The sequence below is a fragment of the Zeus faber genome (assembly GCF_960531495.2).
Source record: "Zeus faber genome assembly, chromosome: 6".
NCBI lineage: Eukaryota > Metazoa > Chordata > Actinopteri > Zeiformes > Zeidae > Zeus > Zeus faber.
In genome coordinates, this window is record NC_137201.1 from 6,605,332 (window position 1) to 6,626,696 (window position 21,365).

General features: G+C 43.4%; 1 protein-coding gene across 2 annotated transcripts; it reads right to left on the minus strand.

Moving 5' to 3' along the window:
- Positions 1–6,273: 6,273 nt before the first annotated feature.
- On the minus strand, positions 6,274–19,581 carry csnk2a2b (casein kinase 2, alpha prime polypeptide b). Of its 2 annotated transcripts, none has more exons than XM_080002552.1 (12): positions 19,376–19,581; positions 17,070–17,181; positions 14,905–15,006; positions 11,538–11,588; positions 11,211–11,270; positions 10,370–10,453; positions 9,202–9,312; positions 8,964–9,065; positions 8,277–8,377; positions 7,170–7,318; positions 6,955–7,038; positions 6,274–6,853 (listed from the first exon to the last, which is right to left on the minus strand). In XM_080002552.1, exons 1-11 carry the CDS (start codon positions 19,477–19,479, stop codon positions 6,962–6,964), a joined length of 1,053 nt encoding a protein of 350 aa, XP_079858678.1. In that variant the 5' UTR covers positions 19,480–19,581; the 3' UTR covers positions 6,274–6,853; positions 6,955–6,961. The 2 variants fall into 2 exon arrangements, with proteins under 2 accessions (XP_079858678.1, XP_079858677.1); XM_080002551.1 differs by having other exon boundaries at positions 6,274–6,856.
- Positions 19,582–21,365: the final 1,784 nt, after the last annotated feature.

Here is a 21,365-nt window from a genome sequence, read left to right on the forward strand (position 1 = left end):
AAAAAAAAAAATGTAGTTTACAGTCTAAACCTTTATGACAAATAAAATAAAGAGACAAAGAGATAACAAAGGATGCTGAATGATGCAAAAATAGTTTAATAAATCATAACATAATCTGTCGACTAAGTTCATAGATTAATTTTTATCCATCCAGGGCAAGGTGAATAAAGGGAATTAGTTAGGAAATTATTTAACCCTCTCTGACTCAAGCAAATGTTCACATTTAAGGACCAAAAAAAAAAAATATTTTTATCCTCATTCTCTCCTGTATATCCAGGAAATTACGCTGAGATTGTCTTTCTGATATTACCCCGGCTCTTAGATACTGACTCTGTGCCCCCATTGGATCATTCCTGAACGTTGGGTTCCGGTTCCTCCATTTACAAACATTACTTAAAGCTGCATTAGGTTCATTTTATGGGAGTAACATTTATTTGGACTGTTCTGCCATTTCTCGGTCAAATTGGCGAAGACCAAACGAGAGAGTCTAACATTTGAAATACCTCAAAGAAAGATCTGTAGCGTTAACGAGGCGCTTATAGTGTGGTATTGCACTTCCCGGCGAGACATGACTTTATTTTCGTTTCATTTCATTTATTCATGTACAAGGACAACACACATAAATCAACATTTGTGTAAATGTGCCAGTGATTTTCAACCGCTGTCCTTTGGGGCAAAAAAACAAACAAACCTATAAAGTGATAACATTTACATAACAAAGAACCGTAAAGCCATAAAGACAGCAACGGCAACGAGAGAGGAACTCTCAAGGAAGGGCGCGAGCCACGCCGAGCAACAGGAAACAGCAGAACAGACAGCAACAACAAACACCATTTTTGCACATATCCATGCAAGCAACACGAAGCAACAGAACACAGCCAAGCAACACTGACCACAGCCTTGGTTATTAGGTTTCCCAATTGAGTCACTCTCGGCGGACCTGCATGTTATGGGTACTTCCAGGATGTGGTGTAAAGCCACAGTAACCATGCTTACATTGTCAGTATGTATTTTTTGGGAGTGTCTGTGCTTTACTTGTGTTATTATATTTCTTTCAACTTTTTACTTTGATCGATCTACATTTAACCTTCACCTTCGTTACTCGCTGCTAAATAAAATGGGAGGAAAACTGGAGAATGTTGTTAGTGAACCTGGTTATCACAAGGTTCATGTTGGAATCAAGGGTGACATCTAGCAGCAAGCTCAGCGTCAACAAACACTCTCAAGCCGGTGTTCAGAGTTGCCAGGTCCACGGTTTTCCCGTGGAATTGGGCTACTTTTCATGTGTTGAAGCGGGTTGGGGCTTTTTTTGTCCTTGTGTTGGGGGATGGCTGGGATTGTCATGCAGACCTGGCAACCCTGTCCGCGTTCAGTTAAGTCTTTGACTTAAGACTTTTACTCAAGTCATATTCTACTGAGTGACTTTCACTCTTACCAGAGTCGTTTTTTCGTAAGATATTTCTATGACTCAAGTGTGGCTCCTTCTATTACTTTTCCCTCACTGCTTCTAGACCAGGGGTGGGCAAACATTTTGGCTCAGGGGCCACATTGACTTTTAAAATTTGACAGACGGGCCGGGTCAGCACAAGATGCAGACATATCAAACATAAACAGAAAAAAAGCATTACAGTGTTAATACACTTACCTTTTAGTGGGAACAGTGTTGTTGATCATCCCTTTTTGCCAGTGCATCGGAGTCTGGTGTTAGTTTTGTTGTGGCAATTCTCAGAACAGATCTGAGGTGTTCATCACTCAACTGGGATCTGTGGGGTGCTTTGTTGGTGTTTGTCACACTAGAAGTCTGTTCAAACACATACGTGGAGCCAAACAACACCAGCATCCTCTGTGCCATCTTCTGGATGTTTGGAAATGTGGCTGCACTTAATGAAGCATAAAACTCATCCAGTTTAAGAGAGTTGAACTTCTCCTTTAAGACGGTGTCACATTGGAGATCAATCGGTTCCAACTGCAACTCCTGTGGCGCCGTTTCAGGGTCTTGTGAGAAGGGACCTGACACCAGCTGAAGTGACTTGTCAATTTTTCCAAAATCAAAGAACCGACGGCAGAATTCTTCATGCAGGTCATCCACTGATTTCCTGTATTTTTTCACATGTTGCGGGGCCTCTTTCAACGTAGCCAGTGTGGGGAAATGAGCGAATGACTTGTTTGGCATTTGCTTTGAGAGTAAAGCTAGCTTGGTTTTGAAGGCTCTGACGTTTGAATGCATTTCATGCACAAACTGGTCTTTCCCTTGTAGCTTCACGTTCAGCTCATTCATGTGTGTCAGTATGTCCACAGCAAAAGCTAAATCACAAATCCAATCTGTGTCTCTCAGCTCAGGAAACCGGTCAGCGTTCTCAGGTAGCTCCAAAAATGAGATAATCTCCCGTTTGAGCTTCCACACTCGTTGACATACTTTCCCCAAACTTAACCAGTGGACATTAGAATGGTAAAGCAAGTCCCTGTGATCAGCGTCAGTTTCTTCAAGAAACTTAATAAACTGACGTTGGTGAAGTCCCCCCGCTCGAATAAAGTGAACAAGTTTTACAACTGGCTTCACCACGTGGTCAAGCTGCAATACAGACAGTGCTTCCTGGTGAATTATGCAGTCTAGGAAAATTACCTCCTGCTCAGGGTTTTCCTATTTCGCCCTCTCCTGGATTCTTTTGAGCAGTCCGACGTTTTTTCCCGTCAGATTTGGCGATCCATCTGTGGTAACGTTGGCGAGCGTACTCCAAGGTAGCTTGTGCCTCTTGATGACCGCCGACACACTGTCATACAAGTCCTCTCCCCGTGTTTTCCCTCTAAGGGATTCCATGGCCAAAAACTCCTCCGTTTTCTCAAAATTTGTCATTAATCCCTCTGATAAAAATTAAAAGCTGAGCGGTGTCCTTTATGTCATTACTTTCGTCTCGTGCCAAAGAATATAATGTAAATGACTCCGCTTTTTTGTTTAGCGTGCTAGCTAAGTCTTTGTCAATTAATTCAACACGGCGAGTCACTGTCCTGATTAGGGCGTAGACAGTTGCACTTGAGGTAGCGGGTGAATTATTATAATTATTATATAATTATCACAAGTGAATTCGCTAAAACACGACTAAAAGGTGCAGTCTGATCCATTCCATCCATGGTTGTGGGGATCTTTTTTTTTTTGTTTGCTTGTTTTTGGACGCGATGGACAAACGGCATCTAAATGTGCAATCTGAGAAGCAAACAATCTGAAAAGCTGGTTCTTTGCAAAATATCTACAGGTGGACTGACGACGAAGCAGTTTGACACTCGAAAAGGGCTGGTCGGGTTAAAGTTACCAAGTCCGCCTCCAAATTATTTATCTGTGTTGACAGAAATTCAGTGGAAACTACAGCTCACGTTTACAACATCACGGACAACATAGGACCTGACCCTGCGTGTGTGTGTGTGTGTGTGTGTGTGTGTGTGTGTGTGTGGCGGGGGGTATGGCCAAATCTGAGCCGACAGCAGTCAAATCTAAACCGACAACCCTACCTCTGAATGTTTCATGGCCTTTAGGTAGAGACAGATACTGCAGCGTGGCTCATATACACCAATCAACCAAAACATTAAAACCACCTGCCTAATATTGTGTAGGTCCCCCTCGTGCCGCCAAAACAGCTCTGCCCCATGGAGGCATGGACTCCACCTCTGAAGGTGTCCTGTGGTATCTGGCAACAAGACATTAGCAGCAGATCCTTTCAGTCCTGGGAGTTGGGAGGTGAGGCCCCCACGGATCGGGCTTGTTGTTCCAGCACATCCCACAGATGCTCGGATTGAGATCTGGGTCATTTGGAGGCCAAGTCAACACCTTGTCTTTGTCATGTTCCTCAAACCATTCCTGAACATTTTTGTGCAGTGTGGCAGGGCGCATTGTCCTGCTGAAAGAGGCCACTGCCATCAGGGAATAGCGTTGCCATGAAGGGGTGTACTTGGTCAATGATGTTTAGGGAGGTGATAGGTGTCAAAGTAACACCCACATGAATGCCAGGACCCAATGTTTCCCAGCAGAACATTGCCCAGAGCATCACACTGCATCTCAGTCAGCATTGACTAGCAATGTGGAGTGAAGTCCAGCCCGTCTGGTCCGAAACCACAGAAGAGCTACTGTAGCACAAATTGCTGAAAAAGTTCATGTGGGCATGATAGAAAGGTGTCAGAATACAGTGCAGGCCCGATGCATGGAGGCCCCACCTCGCAACTTCCAGGTCTTAAAGGATCTGCTAAAACCTCTTGGTGCCAGATACTACAGCACACCTTCAGGGGTCAGGTGGAGTCCATGCCTCAATGAATCAGAACTGTTTTGGGGGCACGTGGGGGAGCTATACAATATCAGTGGTTATTAGTGGTGGTTTTGATGTTGTGGCTGATCGGTGTGTACACAGTATATGTGTGTGTGTATTTGTATGGGTGTCTAAACATAAGGAAGGAGTCAGGTTGTAGGACAGGAAGCCACTGCTCTAGTTACTTCTCTGGGGGAGGAAGTTGATACTGGCTGCCATGCTTGGATTACAAGTACACAAACACACGCAAAACACTTAGGATTTGGTGACCTGTAACGTATACAGCCAATTTACCACTTCTCCGGGCGTCAATTAATACATTTATTTACTGTATATCCATATATACGAATGTGTTACCAATTACAATTAACGCTGAATTTGTGAGAAATTTGTCTAAGAGCAGCCCATGTGTCAGGAATGGCATACTTAAAGCTACATACCACGTGCTTACTATTGTCCAACTTTTTGCATCTTATTTGAGCGTACTATGGTTTTGGACATACTAAACACGTTCACATACGAATCTGGTGTACTAGTATAGTATCTAATAGTACACTAGAATGCCATTTCGTATTCCTAGCATCCGGATGACCTAGAGATTGCGTTTGGTAGCCACCGTGCTGAGTCTTTTGGACAGCTTCTTGGTGAAGAGGCCATGGATGGCAAAGTTGTCTGGAATCATCCATGATGTAAATGGTCTTTGCAGCGCATCTATTGGTGTAAAGGACGCTTCTCAGATCCGCTGAAGCGGTTGCATTTTCCTCTGCCGTGTTGCAGTTACAGTACCAGGTGCTTTCAACTGCTGCATCTGTGGTTCCTGAGACCAGATTTCCAAAGCCTTCTCAGAAGGCTTAGGTTATAAAGGAGCTGCTGGGACTTCTTCCCGACGAGTCCATGTACAGAGACCATTTCAGGACCTCTTGAGACATGGACTTCAGGAGAAACTCAATGTTCTTGACCTTTTCCACTGTGCCCGCCTTGATGGTTATTGGCGCATGCACACCACTCTTCCTCAAGTCCAGGAATCTCCTCTTAGGTGGTGCAGACATTGAGCTCAAGGTTGTTCCATCGCTTCATCTGTATGTCAGCTGTGGTGTCATTACTGCTGATGGGGCCATGCTACTGTTGGTGGCGTTGGAGCTGTGTCTGGCTGCGCCGTCCATGATGGACGGATGAGGACTTCCTGACCACCTGAGGGCTTCTGATTAGAAAGTCTAACACTGTTGCTGCAGGGGGTTGGGGACCTTCGGTTAAAGGGATTAGGATGGAGGACTTGATGGTGTTAAACGCTGAGCTGTAATAGAGGACCAGCATTCACACATAGTGCTTATGTAATGTAAAGGCGTCATCCATCGACATGTTAGTGTGGTAAGCAAATTGCAGGGAGTCCAGTGTTCTTCATGGAAATTAGAAAATGTGTTTCTTGATTGGATGATTTCTCCTAACAGTCTCAACAGTCTGTTACGACCAGAAAAGGGGTCTAAAAAAAGCGTTTGATCCGAATTGACCGGCAGATATGCTGGAGAAAAGGGTGTGTGGCTTGGATATTTTCATAGTTTGTAGGGAGCAACATAATTCAAGTTCCAACTAATTGAGTGTCAAATAATGGCTTATCTGCCTTGTAGTTAGTCTCTGCTATAAAGACAATGGTAGTTGCTCATCATCACTTATCATATTACATTTTTTTTTGAAACCTTTTGCATTCCTTATATACTCACAGAGGGCAAGACGCCAAACATTACTACCACTCCATTTTCCATTTGTGAATCAGTCCACTGAGTATTTAGCAAGAAAGGCTTTTTTTCCCAAAACAAACTATGAACTATAGGATTAAAGGCGGCTTTTACACCAGAAGTGCCGGGGATAGTGAATGCACAACCTCGATGACATCAACAAAAAGTCCCAATTCACTCACGACAAAGACCCAAGGGTTCATCTAAATAAAAATTATTTATTTTTTCCCATTAATAATATCATCGCCATTATTATCGTCATTGTCAATCTATCTAGAGAAGAGTCCACCATGCCACTTTCAGAACTGGAGTAGTGTTAAGACGCCCCGTCCGTCTGTCTGACTGGGGGAGGTCAGACAGACTGGGGGGTTTGGGGGGGGGGGGGCAGGCTGACACTCCGTTTCATTACCCATGCTGATTCAAACTAGGAGGGACATAGGGGGTCGGGATGGGGAAGGAAGAGAGAAAGGGAGGACGAGGAGGGAATTGTCTTTAGAAATAGCTTTTCCTCTTGGTCACCACTCGTGGTGAGGGGGTGGGGACAGGAAGGCGGTTGGGGTGGGGGCGGCTTAAAGCTCACTGGCCTGGCTGCTTGACAGGGAACCAGGACAAGCCAATCACAGAGTCATACACAGGAGGAGAGTGTATGGATAGGTGTCTGCTTATTCATTATGTGTGCGTCTGATTGTATGTGTGTGCGTGTTTAAATAAGAACATATCTGTGAGTTTGAAACTGGTCAAGGGTTACTTTGATCCACTGTCACTGTACACTTGTCAAAAGTTACTGTCACAACCGGGTACAAAGCTGAGGTAACGAAAATCCTTCTTCTTCTGTGAGAGAAGGACAGAAAGAAAGAAAGAGAGGGAGAAAGATGAAAAAATATATACATTTGCTTTGCAACCTGTGACATCGTGAGTGTAGAATTTACCCATGTTTCATCGGGCCGTAGTGTTGCCGCTGGAAACCATGTTGTTGTCAGAGTTTGACAGAGACTGCTCCTTCACTACCGGGTCTGGACAGGAAGAGGGAGAAAGCAAGATTGACCCTATTACACAATGGAATTTTGGTGCGTAAAACAAAATGGCAGATTTTTGTACGTTTGGGTCCCAGCGGGTGAGACCGGCCGTCTTGGCGTGCGCTCACAGAAGTAGGGGTGCTCCATGGCCTCGGTGGCGGTCAGTCTCTGCTGGTGGTCGTAGCGCAGCAGCTTGTCCAGCAGGTCCAAAGCTTCGGGACTCACCAGGTGCTGGTTCTCTGTCTGCACAAACTGCTCCCAGTGCTTCCTGCTCTGCCTGGGGTGGACAAAACCCTACAATCATCTGCTGTTCAGCTGGGAACTCCCCCACGTAAATGTTTGTCCCCGATTTATTTTGGAAGTTGCTTTCAGGGCTTTGTCGGAGATCAGATTAACAGCTTAACTGTTATTTTCCCAGATAGAAATTGCACCTTTTTTTTTTTGTATTGAGGGCTCGTACATCAGCATCAGGAAATTCCCATTCGCCATTTAACTGGGCATAAACGGATGGTTTCAGTATTTTTCAACCCAGGCACTATTCAAATGTTGGTTCCCGTCATTTATAACTGTTCATGGCACAACCTCGCTGAACATTTTACTGTTGAGAAACGTACCACTCCGCTGCAGCTTCACACTGTGATTAAATGCAGCTAAACTGGGGCAAACGCTTAACCCTTAAAAAAACCTTCAATCTCTTTTTCGAAAACAGGAAACTCAAATTATAATTACACGTGGCCTAGTGAATAACAGTAGTATTAATCTGAAATGATTTTTTGGCCGCAGCTTCACACTGTGCTTAAATGCAGTCTAATGTCTTAACTAGGTCTTAACTAGTCTCAGTGTATTTATTTATTTTTTTACATATTTTGAATAAAATAAATATTATTTTTTCTTTAGCACAACATTTTCCAATGATCAAAGTACATCCAAAGTGTAACATTGGCTACAGCAGATTTCCAGGAGAAAAGGGACGCAACCCTCAATCAAACCCTAAAAAACCTGACATAACGCGCGGTTTGAGGAGATGTCATGTTCCTTTATGGCTTAAAAGCTTGCCCCATTGGACTGCATTCAAGCACTGTGAGCATCAGTAGAGTGGTCAGTTTCTCAATAGTTAAAGCGTTTAGTAAGGTTGTGCTATGAAAAGTTATAAATTATGGGAATCATCATTTTAATAAGGCTTGGGTTGAAAAATAGCGAACTTTTTGCTGTGCTACCCGATGATGTTGACTTACTGTCCCAGGAGGTCTTTAAAGCGCGGGTCCAGTTCAATGTGGTATTTCCGCAGGTATCCGAACAGCTCATCTGTGCCCAGAACCTTGGCGATCCGCACCAGCTGTAAGGAGGCGGAAAAGATGGCGGTTTGGTGGACGTGCTGCAGCAAGCTTTTATTTTCAGAATTGAAAAAACTGTAAATTATTCCATTAATCTATGAGATGAAAATAGACCATGAATGTATAGTAAGAAACTTTACAGGGGGAAAAAAAAAAAAAGTGATAAACGAGCCTGAATGAATGCTGTGAATCTTTATAGATATATCTTTAAATTGCTTAATATGTTTACAAAAAATAACTTCACTTCACATTGTAAATCACCATACAACACAATTTGATCAATTTGCGGGTGATTAATAGAACTTTCAATACATTATTTTACAGAAGTTATTGTGCGTGAGTGTATGCATTTATAATAAATAATTGGCATGTCAAGGGTTATAAGGGAAATTAATATTAGCCTGAAATATGAAATTGATTTATTTTTAATATGTCATTAAAAAACTGCATCAGTGCAACTGCAGCCCAGTGTATACATACAGTACATACATACGGTACATACCAGTACATACATACAGTACATACCAGTACATACTTACGTAAGTGTGCACACATGTGCGCACACACGTACAAGCATTTCCGTGGTACCTGGTCATAGTTGTCTTGTCCATGGAAGAAGGGCTCCTTCTGAAAGATCATACTGGCCAGCATACAGCCCAAGCTCCACATGTCCAGACTGTAGTCATACATCTGAAGAACAAAAACAATAAAACAAATTGCACCACCAGTGCATTTATAAATATTTAGCAGCGCAGAGCCAACGTTAAAGAAAAGGTGTTATGTGACGAGGTGTAGGTGTTTCCCCGTGTTCATTTGTGTGCGTTACCTGGTAGTCCACCAGGAGTTCGGGGCCTTTGAAATACCTGGAGGCCACCCTGACGTTGTACTCCTGGGCCGGGTGATAGAATTCTGCCAAGCCCCAGTCTATAAGACGTAGCTACATAAAGATGGGGTTGTTAAACTTCAGCTCCATTTCAAGATACAACATTGAACTTGATTTATTTATATATAGCTTCTTGGCTATCTGTCTTGTTTCTCTACTTTTGAGTCTCTATTCAACCTGGATTTTGGGTCTGAAGCTTCCCTTGCAATTCAAAATACATTTTGGAGGAAATGAATGCGGTAACGGTTTATGAAAGGTGGTTTGACATGCGAATAAACTTCAGATTAATCAGCCTTCAGCACAGAAATCTTGTGAATGCGACAAACAAAATGAATAATTTTACGACTTAATATACATAAAAAAAACATGCAGTATACAAATATATGGACCTATTTGCCTCAAACAGAGACCCAACAGCAGTTGTACTGGATCTAGTGTTTACACGCCCCCTACCGGCCATGTTCGGAAGTCTGCTTGTGTGAATGCCTTTCACGAGTGCGTTACACTACAGCTACTCCTCACTTAACGACCGAGTTTCGTTGCTAGCACCAGGTCGTATAGTGTATATAGCATATATAGCATATATAGTGTATATAGTATATATAGCATATATAATGTATATAGTGTATATAGTATATATAGCATATATAGTGTGTATAGTATATATAGTGTATACTAATAAAGGGTGATGCACGATGAGAGGCTTGACGCTGAGACGCCGCGCACACACCGCGCAGGCTACGGTATTGTACTTAGTGCACAATACACACTGGTCAAAGAGCCGGTCGTAAGTCTGAACGGTCGTTAAACCGGTAGGTTGTTAAGTGAGGAGTACCTGTAGTCTGTAAAAAGCTGACCATACCACCGTTTTTGGATGTAGATTAGTATGAAAACAAACTGTCCTATGTGGTGTCAGACCCCCACATTGCTGATAGCTCTACCGTTCTAAAATCGTGCTGACAAAAAGAAGACACGTATCTAGTCTCCCCCCAACTTTGTGTAGGGGAAGCATTTTTGTGGCACTGACGGTGCAGGACGTAGCAACCAAATGTCTGCAATGCCGCTTTAAGGGGAAAGCTGAATTAACATTGAGATGCTGAGAGCCACACACCTTTCTCATCTGGTGGTCGATCATCACATTGTGGGGTTTGACGTCGCGGTGCATGATTCCCATACTGTGACAGTAGTCCAGAGCCTACACACACACACACACACACACACACACACACACACACACACACACACACACACACACACACACACACACACACACACACACACACACACACACACACACACACACACACACACACACACAAATAAAGTGATCAAACTTGTAAGCAGACTGTTTAATTCACTTCAGTTATTTATGGGCAGGTGGCACTATAGTAACTACATTTAACATTTTTAACCATAAGAGGCTTCAGGGAGTAGTGTATGAGTCTATAGCGCCACCTACAAGCTCTAGCACCCTGTAACATTCCAAATAAATTTCTGTATGAATAGAGTTTTCGATCAGGGGTACATTCCAACCAAGAACGCCAAGGCATTGGATTACAGTCAATGGATCAACTTAAAAAAAAAAAAATAGAGTAATCAAAATTTACACCTTAATTTTCCAATTTTAAATTGAGAAACCTAAGAAAATATCAGTTAACAGACTGAAGCAATTTTTGATCAACTGTCTATTTTTTGTGTTTGTCATTTTTTATCAAATAGCGCCCCCTGCAAAATCTGGAGGTTGCAAAGTGAAGTGAGGGGAACTTGATAACACATACTGTAATAGTTATACTGTAGAGCTAGTTGGTCATTTTTTGCCAAAGCTACACTGTGCAAAACATAACACTGCACTATTACGAAAGTACCAGTGATAAAACTCAAACCCCCGTTCAACATGAGACTAATCCATCAGATGACAAGTCTCAATCAAGTACAGTAGTAGCAACACTTACCTTTAGTAGTTCAAACATGTAGAAACGGATATCAAAATCTGTTAACTTCTGGTACAATTCCTGCAAAAGACAGAAAAAAAACAACTTTCAGTAATTATGCCTGCGCCTCTAGTTAGATGCGTCTGTTATAATCACCTTTGTGTGCTCAAGGCTCATTGACGTGAATGTTTGAAAACACCGTCACTCTCACAACTCTATTGATTCGATATTGAAGCCAAATGTGTACGAGCAGAAACTGTAACCAGACACAGATAGGAACTGATAACTCAATTCAAAACGCTCACGCTCGTGTTTTTGAAAGAATGCAGAATATGGGTGTCGTCTTACCTTGAAGTCTGTGTTATTGATGCACTCAAAGACGAGTGCCGGTGTTCTGGACTGCACAGCCAGCGCCAGGAGAGACACAGGGGAGGGTCGGAGAAGGATCAAATGTCAACAATTAAAAAAAAAAAAAAAAAAAAGTTGCTTTTCCAGGGAAATGAGCGACTTTTAAAAGGGAGATTGATTCATTGTGAACTGATTTTGAATAAGGATGTAGCATGCCAGCGGGAATGGGGAAGATCCTCACCTCTGTACCGTGGAACACAATCACGGTGCAAAAAGAAACGCCTTACACCAGTTACATGCTGATTTTGAAGTTTAGAATTTTGATCAGCCATACTGAAACCCAGTTTTGCTCCTGGTAGTTTTATCATTGTAGCCTTTTAATGGCGAATGCTTACTTCTGTAGTATCACCTATACTTGACACGGATGTAAATGTGGCCATTCCTTGAAGCGCTGCAACAAGAGTGAGGGGTGTTGGCAGACAAGACTTGGATCAAATATAAGCCATTGCTATTTTTCAACCCATTATAAAATGTAGATTCCCATCATTTAGAACCGTTCAAAGTGCAACCTTTACTACTGAATAATTTACCTCTCTGCTGCAGCTTGTCACTGTGATTAAAGGGGACCTGTTACGAAAAACTCACTTTTTCAGCGCTTGTGCACACACATTTGGGTCTCTGATGGGCCTACTAACGCACAAACTGAAATCAGGCAACCCAGATAGTTTTTTGCAAGCTGGATCTTCCGGAAAACATATCACAAAACATGCCGTTCAGATTTGCAGCCCTGATCACCGTCATCCAGGGCTTCAGTGGAATTAACCCTAGGCCACACCAGAAGCGTCACATCAGCGTCACGAAGGCGCTTCAGATACGCTGCCGTTTGAATCGATATGGAAGGTCACACCAAGCAGAAGTGTCAGCGTCGTGAAAGCGCCATGCCGCGAGGCCCCTAAATCCCTCGCGTTAGTTAGGACTCGGCTCTATTTTTCCGGGCGCAAAGCGTAAACTGGTGTGTAGATTCACATAGAGGTCCATTCAAAAGATGTATTTAGCAAAAATATTTAATTACCAAGCCTGGAATGCATCAACCAAATATATAAAATCGCTGATGTGCGGCCTAAACGTGGATTTCTGACAAACTAACAATTTTCCCCAACAAATTCCACCTCACTTATGTAAAGAAAATATTATCAATGCAGCAGGAAAACAAATATCACGCCCAGGAATAGACTTTATATATTACTTCATACTTTACAAACTTTATTTGTATGGTATACCATACCTGTTGGCGACACGGAAACGGGATGGTCTCCTGCTGCTTATAGTCCCTACGTGTGGGTTCCAGTCAAACTGACTTGTCAAGCAATAGATTTTTGGAGTAGACAAATGTGTCGATTTATTTATAAAAGGTATTATTAAGATATTAATGTTTTATGAAATGCACAAGAATATATCCATTGAATGTTTTTTCTTGATTTAATAACCACAAATAACTGATAACAAAAAATAATCTGAAAATACTTTATTACGAAAACAGCTCAATTAAAACATATATAGACTGGTTAATGGGATGGATCCACCACTGCCGTCCCTGCCTTCTCCCTCAGACCCACAGAGAACCGCCATCGCCTTCCTCCTGTTAGTAGCTGCAGTGTATTTCAAGATTATTGTTAAATCCAGCGAAAAAACACATTGTATTCAAGCCAGAAGCTGCTGTATGAAATATAAACAATAAACACTCATCTCACAAACTAATCGAACTATGTTAATGAACAGACTTCAAATGCAAATAAAATGAAAAGCAAAAGGTTGAAAACGAATGCAAAGATTCACTTAATTCACTCACCCATTGACAGTCGAGAAATTTCACAATTTGAAGTTTAAAGTCTGGAGATGCTGCTTACACGAGTACATCGTAAATGGAGTGAAGACGGAAGAAATTGACAAACTATCAAATGACGTGACACTTTGGTGTCACTGATGATGTTGCTTCTGGTGTGTCCCAGGGTTCAGAACCGCCCTCCACCTGAGTAATTCCACCCACAGTTGACGTGCCACTGGAGTGGACCGGACCCACTAGCATTGAAAGCAAGAGCTAAGCATGGGAAGTGCTCTGTTGTTGGCTGCAGAGACCAGCACAAATCTTTTAAAAGAAAGAGGAATTAATACCAACTGTCCGTGACAACACTGCAGATGAGGGAAATGCAAGTATTCAAAATGTAATTCTTATTCTGCTACCTCTGCTTTTTTTCCTAAAAATAAACAAACAAACAAATAAATAAACAATACAAAATAAAACATATTGGGGTAAAACATAATTTGCACTTAAATGTGGCGAATGGAAGACCGTTTTTTCCTCCCCCCTCTCCTCCCCTCGTTAGGGACCCCTCCTTCCAGGGGCCGCAGACTTTGTCACGCACAGCGCCTTCCCTGTCCCAGGTGGACAGAGATCCCCTCCGGGATGCATGGACAGCCGCCGGCTTTACAGTGCCCCTCAGCCCCGACCTCGCCACTTCCCGGTGGCGAGGACTCGTGCCGAGGACCGGGCGGAAAATTTTGTTAATTTATCAGTAACTCCAAACAGTAACTTATAACCAGCCTTTAAAAGATACATTTAATTTACAAGCGCTGCATGGTGCACACGCATAAAGCGAGCATTCTGTAAATTACTGGCAAACCATCAAAAGCTGTAATTATTCTTCTGAATGTGTCAACAAACAAGGAGACTGATCATTAAGTTTTGTTAAAATCAGTTTCAAATTAAAAGCCGTATTGCATTTCATACACCAGCCCTATAGGTTTTAAGGTTAATTTTGATGAGGCGCAGCTCCTGAATGTCGTTTTTATCCTGCGACCAACCAACAAAAAACTTCTCGTCGACTAAGGTTTGGTCGACTATTTGGGGGCAGCCCTAGCTAACATTAGCCACACTGGACTGCATTTAAGTGCAATGAGAAGTTGCAGCAGAGTGGTAAGTTTCTCAAAAATAAAAGTCTCATTTCAGGGCTGATAATTCTGTGATTTGTGCAGGTGAGCACTAAAAATAAACCCTGATTCCTACAATTTAAAACCTCCCTTTCTACCTGTCCCTTTAAGGAAAATAATACCACAAAAAAAAGGAAGAAAAAAGGACGTGTACACATTTACAGGTAAAAATCCTTTCTCACAAAGCCTGTATTAGCCTGGGACATCTTGTAATTGTAGTTATTTATTTAAAAAAAAATGCAGAATAACTGCCATATCTGTGAATCGTAAATAAACATACCAAGCCAGTACTGGGGTGAAATGATTTTGTTTGTTTTGATGTGGCGGGCAGGACGCGACATGGGGTTTAAGGGTGTTGAGTGTGGGCAGGAGGTCCTACCACTGGGTCCTTGACTGTGTCCACCAGTCGGATGATGTTGGTCCCGCCGCGCAGGTTCTCCAGGATCTTGATCTCACGCTTGATCTTCTTCTTCTTCACGGGCTGATGTTTGGGCAAAAATCAACAGCAAATGTGTGTAAAGGGGGAGATGACGACGCAGAAACACACACACACACACACACACACACACACACACACACACACACACACACACACACACACACACACACACACACACACACACACACACACACACACACACACACACACACACACACACACACACAGCTGACTCTGGGCTCTGCCACTCCAACAGCACTCTGTCAGTCTCGTCAGGCTCCGTGACCCGCTGGGCGTGGAGGAGTGAAGGCTTTGGTTAGGGGTCAGGGGTCAGGGGTTAGGGGTAAGGTTAGCCCTAACCCTAACTAACCCTAACCCGACTGACATTTGGATAGACAGCGGATTTAGTTCTGTGTTTGGATGCGCAGACGCCCATGATTGGTATGGTTTCACCTGATGCTGTGCATGTGCTAATCTGTAGTCATACGAGTAAAAAATGCTCCCACAGCAAAACGCCAAAACACCGTGTGGCACCCCGTAGTTCCTCTGGGTTCAGGTTTCCTTTTTCAAACTTGCGACAATTTTGTGCTAAAATTGATTTTGTTCAAATAAAGCATGAATACATGAATTACTGAAATTACTAAAGAGCAATTACGAGCAAAAGACCGCAGGCCGGATTCAAAGCCTGGTTTGCCACTTTTCACCTGTGTGACTGAATCTGTTTGAGCCAGCGGTTCCCACCTCAATGATCCTGTCATTATTGGAAGAGAAAATGTCAGTACTCTATGTCAACAAGTACCCAAGACTGAGCACTCACTATTCAGTACTCCCACCCCCCAAAAATATGTTATCTGTGCATCCCTTGTTCTGTGTGTCGATTAACTAGCTTGGGAGGGCAGCCAACTTCCTCGACCACATTAACTGCAGCCAACGAAATATCACAAGCTCAAAATAATCCAGACGCCTGCACGGAAGGGGTGGCAGTCACAAGGAGTGTTGGTTGTGTTTCGAGGCCATTTCCACCATGGGGCAACATTCCAAGAGAGACCGGTATCGCTGCTGCTGCTGCTGGTGGTGGTGGCTCCTTTATTCAAGACTTGGCTGCTGTTGTTGGACAGACGGGCTTCGGGGGCAGCTTGAGCAAGAAACCCACTCGAGACGAAAATAAAAAGCACGGAATATAAAAGCAGTTCAGCCTCAGAGGTTTCTGAGTGGGAAAAAAAAAAAAAAAAAAAAAAAAAAAAGACACAAAGCCCTGTGCAATAGCACAAACTAGGGGCTTAAAAACAAGATTCCCAGAGATAAAGATGATCCCAGTCTACTCCAAAGAGTGTCTGATTAAGGAATGCGTTGAAACTATCGATGTGTACACATGATGGCACAATGGTACATATGTCCAACCAAAACAGAGGTATTGCCTCGACTGCGCAGCTATGCTAAACTACGTCACAGACTTACAACGGTGTAAACTACGTCTGAACCGCCGGGGATGACAGCTTTGTGAATTTCTCGCCAAGTCTTGGCTACTTTGAAAACTCAATTACAGGTGATGATTGTGTGATACCGAGGGCATGTCCCCCCCCCCCGGAGGAGGGGGCATTTGGATTCATACAGGTACCCTGAAATGCATATATCCCAACTTTGTTTTAATGAAGACTATTCCTAATTTAAGTATACAGAAACTCTGTAATCTAACCCTGAAGTTAGTGATATATCAACTGTCACTAGAGCTCCGGAGCATATAACATTAGGGATCTAAATATTACATCTGGATGGATTAAACATGAATATAAAAAATAGTGCTACTTCTGGAGGGTTTGGGGTAAAAATTGCTACCGTGGTGTCAAACAATGCAACCGTACACCGCAGGCCTCACCATGTAATCCACTGACAACTGGGATATTACGAACACTGGTCCCATTTAGTAACCTTCTGTGATTTGGTTGTCTGTATTCAAACTAATACTGCAATAAGGCTTTTAAGAAACATCGCCCGGGCCTAGGAAAAACTGACTATTGCAGTGGGAAAAACATGTGATCCAAATGAAGACCAAAGAAACAGAAAAATAGCAGCCCCCCTCCATCAGTTAGGTTTGGATTTCTCACCTTTAGTATCTTGACCACAACCTTCTCATTGTTGGTGATGTTGATGGCCTCAAACACTTCACTGTACTTCCCCCGGCCCAGCTTACGAACCAGCTGGTAGTCCTCCTGGTTGCTGCATGGAAAAGAGATAGAAAGGAGAGAGAGAGAGAGAGAGAGAGAGAGAAAGAGCTCATACATCTCAAACTAATGCTAGCAATACACACTCTGACTGAGAGTAAGTCACAGCCATTTTTGGTTGGAACTGGGTGTTCTAGCAGCAATTTTTTACTGCCACAGAATTGCATTCTGGGATACATTTACTGCTCCGAAATTGAATTCATGGTGCTCCTTTTAACCAATCAGATTCTGCATTGTTTTAAGCCAATTAGGTCCTTCTATGACAATAGCGTGTCAACAAGCCAAAACATACAGTATGCTTTACCAATTCCTCTATATACTTCATGAGGTTACCGGGGCAACAGACAGCTTGGAAAGGTACATGAAAGCGTCACTTTATTTATGATACCATGTTGAAAGGCACAAGTGTGGTAAATGTTAGTCTTCTTTATTAGTATATTTTTTTGTATTTGCCACTGATCGACTGGGAAGGAATAAAGGCCACTGCAACTTATCCAGAAGATTTGTGTGGTATTACAAGTGTATAATCATATTGCAGGCACAAGTAAAAGTGAATCTAGTTTAGTTCTAGTTTGAGTCCGCCATTTTATACTTTTTTAGCTGGCACGTTTTAAGAAACAGCTATACATTAATTTGTGTCATGAATGTACTCCTCTATGTTCTGTTTCCATTGTTGGTGGCGTCTGTCTTACCTGACAAGAATGCACTGATGGGGCACACGCAAGAAGTGAATTTGATAAAGCAGCATAGCTCGTCAGTAAACTGCTGATACGGATGATAACATTCACAGAAGGGAACGGCCCTCTCTGATGAAAATATATGGGAAAAAAATGAATCAAAGAAGAAGACATATTTTGAGAAAAGAAAGTGACTCTCGAGTGAAGACGAGGGTATACCCGGACGATGAAAAAATATTTGCAGATTCTAATTGAATTCTTGGATGCGTATTGTACTTTCTTTTTTTTTTAACTCATCAAGAGCAGTTGTGGATGCAGTGTCTTGCTCACTACTACCAGGAGGAGCATGGGATCGAACCAGCGGTCCTCCGATTACACCTGGTCCTATTAATCCAATACCACCATCTCTGCACAGATGAACGTGGGATTCTACGTTAGCTGTCAAATTGAAGACAAACAAAAAACGGCATGGTGGCTCAGTGGTTAGCAGTGTTGCCCCATAGCAAGAAGGTTCTGGGTTTGAATCCAAAGCCTTTCTATGTCTTTGCATGTTATCCTCCATGTTCATGTGGGTTTCCTCCCACCCTGGAGGTGTGCTGGGACTGACTACTTAGCAAAATGCAAAAAAAAAAAAAAAATTCTGTACGGGGGCGATCAATAAAGTGTACCTTCTCTTTCTCTCGACATGCTACCAGGAGGATCCGGGAATCGAAACCAGCGATGCTTCAAATTACGGCCAGTCCTATTGATCATGCACCACCATCTCATATGGAATTGACCGTACTTGGTAAATGACATGATTTTAATCTCAAGCCAGACATTCTTTTACAGAAGCACATATGAAAATCATTACTGCAAAAACATCCTCTGCATTTAACCAACCATAACTATATTTGAGCAATGGGGCAACCACAACAAGCTAACTAACTCCAACACTAGAGCCAATGCCTTGGTCAAGGGCATCGGCAGGAGTGTGAACCTCAAGGGTGGGAGGAACATGCAACGTCCACACTGAAAGGCTCCCGTCAGGTTCAAACCCAGAACCTTCTTGCTGTGAGAAAACATAACTAACCACTGAGCCACCATGAGAAGAGGTATATAAGCGACAACGTACAAGGTAGGGAGGCGGGGAAGAGGACAGACATACGTGTATGTACACTGTGGGCATGGAGGTGCAGTGAACAAGGAATTTGGACCCAATCTGTTGTGATTTAATTGTGAATCAAGTCCGGTCTCACAGGGCTTCACAAGCTTAAAATTTCAGAAAACAACAGTATAGTCTTAACCCCCACCTGGCCATGGGAAAAACTCCCAAGAAAGGAATAAACCTAGGGAATAGGTCACAAGGGGAGGAATCCCCTCCGCCTCCCAGGACGGCCAGGCTGCAATGGATGCCGAGTGGGCAACGTTATTAACACTAATAACAAGCATGAGGATGTATACTACACAGCATATTGAGCAATGCCACACATCGACAGGAAATACATTTACATTGTGGTTGGGATTTCTCACCTCCAGCTGGGGACGTGGGCCTCGTAGTCCCAGTATTCCCGGCTCTTCAGCGTGTTGACGTCGGCGTACACCCGGGACTTACTGCCGGCCGCCGGACCCGGCATGGCGGAGATCCTCGGCCTGGGCTTGGCTCTCGATGCAGGACGAGGGGGGATCCAAACCTCCCGGTGCGAGGAGGAGGAGGCACACGGGGAGGTGGGGGGGGGGGGGGGGGGTGACTAGGGACAGGGCTGGACCAAACAGGCTGACAGGTTGCCTCGGTCGGTCCTCCGGATTGTCAGCAGCAAGCAGCAGCAGCGGATGATCGGAGAGGCTGGGGGCTCGTTTGACTCCCGGTATAGTGCAGAGAATCGCGGGGCGGATGAGGGGGGCTGGGCGCTGGAAGTGCTGAGGTAGACGACGGGAAAACGCCGGTTGATTAGCTTATACGACAACCCACGGAATTCATTAAAACGGACCCTCAAATAGAGCCCGGCTGCATGGCTTCGTGGGGGGCGGGTGGGAGTGGGGCTCGGGGGGGAATCAAACGTCACTGGTTAACCCGTCCCCGTTAAACCCACTGTCCCACCTCATGGGCCTCAAGTCAAAAAAAAAATGTCCAAGAAACGGGGGCGGCGGAGGCGGCGGAGGAGACGGAGGAGGAGACGGAGGAGGAGGGGGGGGGGGTTACTACGTTACCCGGTTGTTGTTTTTTTTTTTGTTTTTTTTTCCCCCCAAAAGGTGAACTAAATAAATAAAAGCCTTCGGTGGTGAGGAAATGCGGAGCGCGCACCTCCGGTCCCCGGTGAGGACCCGCCGCGGCGTCGGGGATGCGGGGCGTTCTGCAGAGACGCCCCCCGGTCAGCACCGCAGGGCAGCGGATTGCGATCGAGAGGAGCTCCGCGACCCGGAAGTCCTGTCGTTGGTCCGCCCGGGGCAAACCGAGGAGGGGGGGGGGGGACGTTCCAGCTGATCGCCAATGGGCGTTGTTAACGGGGGAACAGCGCCGCCCGGCGGCCTGGAGGTTAGTGCGGTCAAACGTATGTTATTGAAATTCTGTTGTTGATTATATTGGTTGTATTTATTATTTGTTCATGTAATGTATTATACTTTTTTTAAATCAATAAACACTTATATTTATACCTACAGCAGATTCGAAGAAATCCAGGACTAAGAATACCCAGAACACCAAAGATAAAATTACTCTAGTAAAGTACCACACTGACACTTCCACTCAGGTGAAAGTATTTTATTTATACTTGCTTTAAATGTACTTACACGTATTAAAAAGGTAGTCTGTAATACAGCATAAAGTATGCCTACTGTACATATTTTCATATATATAAATGTAAATCCTGAATTCCTATTTTAACACTACTGTATTATAAATGTCGCAGAGTAAAAAGTATATTATTTGCTATTGAAACACAGTGGAGTAAAAGTCAAATGTCTCTGAATGTAAGATTTGTGACTGAGTTTGGGATAAAACAAAAAGAAAAAACATACAAATGTACTGAAAATTGGTTTATTAATCCAAGTATGTCCAAACAAAAGGTATTACATACTGTGTGTTACACCTTTGCATACCCAAAGGCTCAAGATAAATCGGAATACCTTCTGATACATTATAGGGGCAGGTTTTCACATGAATGATCAAGCTTAGCACGTACAACTTTATCAATGAAAAAAAAAAAAAAAAAAAAAATTTGTTAGTGCTGTGTATAATCAAATGCTACATACATACAGATAATCTTAGCGTGAATGTACACATACTGTACATCGCCACAACTTTTTTTTTTTGTTTTATTTACCCTTTTTTTTTTTATAACTACATCATTCACTTAACTACAATACAATAGGGAAAAAAAGCTATAGGAAGGGAGCGACGCCGTGTGAGGCGGGCGCCGGTTCCCGGGGACAAAATACGGGAGCTAACACAGCAAGCATGCAGAAAGCAAGAGACACCAGGGTCTGGGTGGGGGTCAACTGTCGGGAGAAAATGTAACAAAAC